Consider the following 7,359-nt stretch of genomic DNA (forward strand, 5'->3'; position numbering starts at 1 on the left):
GAGCTGTGGCTTTTATTAGGGGAACTCAGGGGGATTGAAGCTGCTGTTTCCTCGCGCCCTCTGCTTTGTGTTTTCTCCTGGGAGTCTTGTTGGCTCAACCCAACAGGAAGGCTGAGGGTAAGAGGGGTAGTTGGTGCAGCCATAGAAGTCAGCACCCCCCACCCCCGTCCCGGAGGCCCATGTTGAGTAGAGAAAGGTGGAAAGACCGGATCCGGGAGGGCAATCGGAGAACATGCAGACCTCGGGCTCGGTGAATAGGTAAACAGTCGCACTCCCACGCGATTCCCCAGGCCCAGTTGCACAGCCCACGCGCTAGCTTGCAACCACCGGTTGCCATGGAGACCGCGGGTACTACGCGGGAGCAAGTGCGCAAGCGCGCCCTGGGACGCCGGCCTCGGCTCAGCGCAGCTGCCTGGAACCAGGCGAGACGCCACCTGACGCGCCCTGTCCGAGCGGGGGCGGACGCTGTCGTCTCGGGCGCTTGGCCCAGAGCATCCGTGCCGGCGTGGCCCGAGCTGGCACCTGGCGAGCGGCTGCATCCCGGCGGCCTCTCCTTGGCCCGTCTGGGCGGTCAGAGGCGGGGCTGCCGCATCCCTGACGGGCTGGCCGAGAGCCCGGCCCCGGGGAGGCCGGTCGCGGTTTTAGGCGATTCCAGGACACGTGTGAGCACCCGGGGCCCGGTTTGGGGAGGAAGGCCTTGGGAAAGCGCGAGGCCTCCTGCAGGCCAGCCTTGGAGGGGGCAGCTGAGAACTCTGAGCCTGGCCGTGTTCCCGGGAATTTGACCTCCCTCTCCTGTCACCTTACAGGATTGCTGTTTAGGGACCGCTGCAGTCCCGGTCCCCGTCGTAGACTCTTCAGTACACGTGGGAATCGAGCTGCCAGGTGTCTACGACCATGGCGGTGAACGTTTTGGAGGACTGGTGCCGGGGGATGGAAGTGGACATCCACAGGTGCCTGTTGGTCACAGGCATCCCGGAGGACTGTGGCCAAGTGGAAATTGAGGAGACCTTGAATGGGGTCCTCTCCCCGCTGGGCCCATACTGTGTGCTCAACAAGATTTTTTTGAGAGAAGAGAATGCCAAAGCTGCCCTCATTGAGGTAGGCGAGGGTGTGAATCTGAGAGTCATACCCCGGGAATTCCCAGGAAGGGGGGGCATCTGGAGAGTGGTCTGTAGGGACCCCACCCAGGATGCTGAGTTTTTAAAAAACCTGAGCGAATTCCTGGCTGCAGAGGGGCGCACCTGGGAGGATGTGGTCCGCCTGCTGCAGCTCAGCCAGTCCCCACCACCCCAGAACCGGAATCAGCCCCCAGAGAACTGGGCAGAAGCTTTGGGGGTGCTTCTGGGGGCGGTGGTGCAAATCATCTTCTGCATGGATGGCGAGATCCGCAGCCGGGAGGAAGCTAGGGCTCAAGAGGTTGCTGAGGCCCAAGCAGTGGCATCCTTGGCCTTGGCAACAGCGAGGAAGGTCAAGAAGGAGCCAGGGTGGGCTGCAGAGGTGGGCTCTGCCTTGAAGATGGAGAACCTGGACGGCTGGAATGACGTGGAAGGTGAGGGTGACCCTCTTGAACCTCAGGTTCAAAAGGCGGGAGCTAAGGCTCGCCCCAGGAGAAAGAAGCAGAAAAAAACTCCCAAGCAGGAACCAGTGCCCTGGAAGAAATCCAGAGGTAACCATTCCCACAGCTCGGCCTTGTTGGAGGATCCTGAAGCTGATGAGGCTGAAAATATGGAGCTATCAGAATATATCAGGAGGAACAAAAAGCCCTGTGTGAAGCAGGAGGGGTCAGCTTTGAAGAAGGCCCTAGCGAAATGTGCCTGGAAGTCTCCCAGCAGCCCGCCCCACGATGCCCAGGCAGAAGCTGCGAGCCCTGGAGTTGCCTCTGATTCAGACCAAGATGGTGGTCCAGAGGGTCCACCAAAGAAGGCCATGGGCTGGGCCTCGACAAAGAGCCCTGCTCCCACGAGGAAGAAAAAGAAGGTGAGCTTGGGCCCTGTCTCTTATGTCCTTGTCGATTCAGAAGACACCAAGAAGAAGCCAGAGATTCCAAAGAAAGGGCAAGGCTCGAGAAGGGATGCATTGGATCAGAAGGCCCTTCGGAGCCCACAGCCTGCTGAGTCACCAGCCTCAACCTCCCAGGGCCCAAAGGCCAAGCCACAAGGCTCTCCTCATGCCTCCAGTGGTGAGAATGACAACAGAAGTCATTTGGGTTGTGTCAACAAGTGGCCAAAGGGGGAGGAACAGCACGGGCAGGTGGGGACGGAGGAACCCAAGGGGACACAGGGTCAAATAGTCGTTGAGGACGACCCCAGTGCAGTGGAGGGAGTGGGTGACACACCAGTTGAGGTTTTAGAGGCTGGGAGCCCTGACCCCCCCTCCTAGGAGCCCCTGAAGGCCAACACTGGGGACACCTGTGGGGACAGGAGGTGGCGGAGCAAACCCACTGACCTGTCTTTTGTTGGTGAGTGTCCCCGTGGTCTTCTCCGGTCACCTGACACTTCATCTGATCCATCTCCCTCAGTAAGAATCGAATAATTTGGGGTTATATTGTTTGTCAAAGTAGGTGGCTTTGAGGGTGAAGTTTTCTGGAGGCCTATTTGGGAGATGGAAATGTTCAAGGACTTAGAAGTTCCAAGGAAGTGAAAAAACTTTCCAGTGACACTTCTCCCTGCTTCCCCTCTTGAGCTGTTCTGATTTAGCCACAGAACCCAGAAAACTTTGATTTCCATCTGCACCTGAGCAGTCGAAAGAAGACCAAGGAAGAAGTTCCAAGTGGGGAACAAAGTTTCTCTTGTTGACTTTTGACTGTTTTAGGGACCCACCCAGTTCGTAGAGATCCAGCTCTCAGAGGTAAATGGTATGTGAGATGTAGGTGGGAGGAATTAGTGTAAGGAGGCGTACCCCTATGCTTTTCTCTGCCAGGCCTGCTTTTTCACCTCCTCCTAGACTCATCTTCAGAGGTTGGAGAGTCACTAAGCAGATTGGGAAAACTCTAAAATGTTCACCTTGGCACATGGGCAAGTTCACTGTTACGTTCATCCATGTTCAGCCTTTCTCCCCCATCCCCTGCTTCCTTTTCTGGATAATCAGCCAACCTCTGCAGGGCCTGTCAGTGTAAAGGGCGGGGCGGCCGTTCGCTCCCTTCTTCCCTTTCTCTGCTTCGACCACCGGGTAGGTTAAGCCAAGATCTTTGCTGCAGACCTGACTTCCTTGCTGCTACTGGTCTGCAATATCCATCCTCCAGTTCTCTAACCAGAGGATGTTAAGGTCCCAAGCATCGGTTTGGGGGAAAAAGACTGTCCACTTAGGCCTTGAAGTGTTTGGTTTTCAGTCCTGTTAATAAAAATGGTACTTGGATTCCCATTTGGGGTGAAACCCTTGCAGGAAGCATGTGGGAGCAATGGGTAGGAAAAGACTCTGGCATTCCTGGCTCCCTGACTCTAATTCCATCCAATACCCCCAAACTCTTTTTGAGGCTGAAGACCAAATCTCACATTCTAGGAAGAGAGAGAAAAATATTCTTTAAAACTTGGCTGTTAAGTTCTGCCTTCTGACTAGACCAGAATGCCATGTGTCCTGGGTGTGCAGGAGTCGGGGGAGGGGCGGGTTACCTGAGCTCAGTGGTTTCCAGATTGTATCCCGGGGAAGTGCAAGCTGTGCTTAAAGAAGTAATCCGAATCTATTTTTTTCATGTATTTAAAGAAAAAAACAAAAAACTGAAAGATGACTACTCGAATGTGTGATAAGCCAAACAAGTCACATCAGAGACTATCAAAATATTACCTTGTGTTCACCAGTTAGCTTGTTTTGGTACAGGTATCCAATTCGTTGATTCCACCACCTATTTGCCTATAATTGAATTTCTTGTAAATGTGACTGATAGGAAAAATTCCAAGTGGGAGAAGTTGGTCCTGCGCATGGCCTGTCATAGAACACTCTGAAAGAAGTTTCCCTTTGTAATTCACATACTCTTGTCCTGCTGTGATACTCAATTGTGTGATGGCAGATGTATCAATACGGCATGCAGTAATTCATATTCTATCAGAGAGAGTTTTAGGGCCTCTCTTCTGGCTTCAGTTTTTGTGATAAAGAATGTGAACAGTTGTTAGATGTTGTTGGTGATTCAACTTTGAAAACAGATTTCTTGTTGACGATTCATTTCAAAAGCCTGGATGAGTCTGAGGACGCAGGAAGAAAGGAGATGGTTTCCGTTTGTAGCTCTTCCCCTGTGTGCATCACGGTTTTCCTTGGGTCTGAGCAAAACAAAACAGAGGAGTGAATTGGCCTTTCAAGGTGACGAAAGCCTCCAGTTCTCCAGCTCCTAATTTCAGAATCAGGTCCATTAGGGCTTCGTTGTGTTAACAAGTTGACACCATGATTAGTAAATGTAAATGTATATGCTATAAAATAAAGTTTAGCAAACTAAGTATCTGTTGAGTCTCTTATAGGTGCCAGTGGTATGGACTGTTTAATTTGAGAAAAAGGTTTCCCCCTGCTGAACAATACACACTGTCCTAGACACCCAGCCCAGCTGTTGCAGACCTGGGTTCAAGCTGCAAGGGTCATCAATTTCCTGTAAGAGAAGAAGTCATCAAGATGTCTCTCATTGCTACATGGCCTGCCACCAATGTGAAAGCCTTCCCCAGAGAGTCTGCCTTTTTTAGAAGTTTCTAGAACAGGTACCTGGTGTTGTGAATTAACCTGAGAAGGCGAGTTTATTTTTAAAAGCAGCTTCCCCTCAGACAGAAGCTTAGGTTTTTCAACAAAAAATCGAGTTAAGTTTCCTCCTGCCCAAGCCCCTCCCCTGCTTGGGACGCCTGAACCAGGGGGCCACTGCATCAGAGTCACCTGATGCACAAGGGACCTGTGCACACCTGATGCACAAGAGACCAAAGGGGAAGCTGGACTTTGAGGACGGGGGAGCTAATTAGGCACTGGAGTGTGCACACATAAAAACCCAGGTCAGAGGTTAATGTATTGGGTCCTTTTCTCCGCCCCTCTGTGGGAAAAGCCATGTTTGGCCAAGATCTTTATGCACCTCCCATGACCAGCCACTCCGTCCGGTTGCACCCAGTCTGTCAGGAAAGGCTGGAAGTGGGAGAACATGGCCGGAAGTGGGAGGAGATCCAGGGATGGGGCTCCGTGGGGTACAGGGGAAGTCAGCTGTCCAAGGAGACCCCTCAGACCACTGCTTGGACGGGGCAGCATTCTGTTCGGGGGTGGGCCTCAGAGCAAGGCCTGGCCACAGGGGCCTCCGGGGCAAGGTGCGCGGTGCTGAGGAGAGGCTTGCACACCACCAGGAGGGCCTGAAGGTAAAGTTTGCTCATCCATTCATGCTTCTGTTTAGCCAGAATTTATCTAGCATGTACCATGGGACAGCCAGGAACAAGACAGAGCCCTACCCTCCTGGAGCTGACATTCCAGCAGGGAGGTGGACCATGCATAGATATATGATGGCGGGTAGGGGTTGGTGAGTACTGTAACAAGGTATAAAGCAGGAGAGGGTCGAGGTGAGTGTGTATGCGAGAGAGAAGAGAGTTGGCTGTTTTGCACAGTGGTCAGGGAGCGCCTCTCTTAGGAGGTGACGTTTGAACAGACCTGAAAGAGGTGAAAGGTAAGACAGACCACTGGCTGGTGGAACAACATCGCCAGCAGAGGGAACAATCGGTGTGAAAGGAGGCGCGAGGGCGCCTGGTCTGAGAAAAAGGAGGCCGGCGTGGCTGCAGTGGAGGGAAGCAAGGAAGAAGTGAGGAGACGACTCAGGAAGGATGGGCTTTGGCTGTAGTCTGAGTGAGTCAGGAGAGGGGAGGGTCGTGATCCAGCTACGATGTTCACAGGCTCCCTTCCCCGTTCCATTCTCCATCCAATTGTTACTCTGAGGAGGAGATTTCTCTGCTCGTGGTTGGACATACGGGCTGTAAAGTGTAATCCTTGATCTGAAGAAGTGATGCTCCACTGTCCAAACCGGTCCAGGTTCTTCTGGCTCTTTTATAGGACTCTGGGCACTTGCATCTTCCACTGAGTGAGAAAAGCCCAGTCTGGAATCAGTGTCCACTTCTGTCAACCTCTGTTTGGAGCCCCGCCCCCCCGGGGTAGCAGCGTCAGCCTCACGTGCCAGCTACGTACGATCAGGCCTTCCCACCAGAGGGTTTTGCCACACAGCCATGTGCAGTCTCTGTCTCTCGTTGGCAGATCCAGCAGTTCTTACTGGCATTTTGTGCCTCAGAGGGTGCAAGAGGACTGGGTCTGGCTTCAGCCCCTCTCTGTATTGCTACAGTGCCCCCATAGCCACTCATTCCATGGCCCCAGGTGACCAACTCAAGGGACCACATGGGGATATCTGCTTGTGGATTCCAGTCACCTTCCAAACCTGGGAGTTCTGAAAGGCACCGACATGTCCTACTTTAACGCACCTCCTAAATTCCCCTAGTGATTTCCACAGGGCTGTTCCCCATACGGGCATCCCTTTATTTATTTATTTATTTATTTATTTATTTTTGGCTGCGTTGGGTCTCCGTTGCTGCGCGCGGGCTTTCTCCAGTTGTGTTGTGGGGGCTACTCTTTGTTGCGGTGCGCAGGCTTCTCGTTGCGGTGGCTTCTCTTGTTGTGGAGCATGGGCTCTAGGTGCGTGGGCTTCAGTAGTTGTGGCAGGTGGACTCAGTAGTTGTGGCACGTGGACTCAGTAGTTGTGGCTTGTGGGCTCCAGAGCGCAGGCTCAGCAGTTGTGGCGCACGGGCTTAGTTGCTCCGCGGCATGTGGGATCTTCCCAGACCAGGGCTCAAACCCGCGTCCCCTGCATTGGCAGGAGGATTCTCAACCACTGAGCCACCAGGGAAGTCCCTGGGCATCCCTTTAATAGGCCAGGTTTCCCATGGCCAGGCCATTGCCCATCACTCATGAGTCAGTAAAAACCAAAACGGATTTTACCACTTTAATTCTTCCACCACCATTGGGAAAACAGCATGCACTTCAGCCCACTGAGCTGATTTGTTTTTACGTCCTTCCACTCTCTTCTGGAGTTCCCTACTAGTAGAATGTAAACTACTAGATGTAAAAGACCAGTAGATGCTGATGGAGGTCATCTTGCCACCATGTATCAGGAAGTGCAAAGGCCTTGAGGCAAGAGTATTTCTTGTGTCGGGGAGGCCAGTGCAGCTGGAGCAGAGTGAGCAGGAGGGGAAATAGGAGGTGAGGTCAGAGGGGGTAGACTTTCTGAACCCAAGGCAATATAGAGGAAAGCAGATGCAGAAGAGAGAAAAAGAGAATATTGTTTGTATTGAGAGCCTGGCTCCAACCATGCCTGAAAGCCAGACTCTTGGACTTTTGGGTTACATGAATCAATAAATACCTTACTTTTTCTTT

The 7,359-nt window shown here is 52.8% G+C and overlaps 1 protein-coding gene across 1 annotated transcript; it reads left to right on the plus strand.

Moving 5' to 3' along the window:
* Nucleotides 1-894: 894 nt before the first annotated feature.
* PNMA8A (PNMA family member 8A) lies at nucleotides 895-2,379 on the plus strand (the record flags this gene model as incomplete). The annotated part of the gene is made up of 1 exon (XM_082607239.1): nucleotides 895-2,379. One exon carries the CDS (start codon nucleotides 895-897, stop codon nucleotides 2,377-2,379), a length of 1,485 nt encoding a protein of 494 aa, XP_082463365.1.
* Nucleotides 2,380-7,359: the final 4,980 nt, after the last annotated feature.

Source organism: Mesoplodon mirus (assembly GCF_964341445.2).
Source record: "Mesoplodon mirus genome assembly, chromosome: 19".
NCBI lineage: Eukaryota > Metazoa > Chordata > Mammalia > Artiodactyla > Ziphiidae > Mesoplodon > Mesoplodon mirus.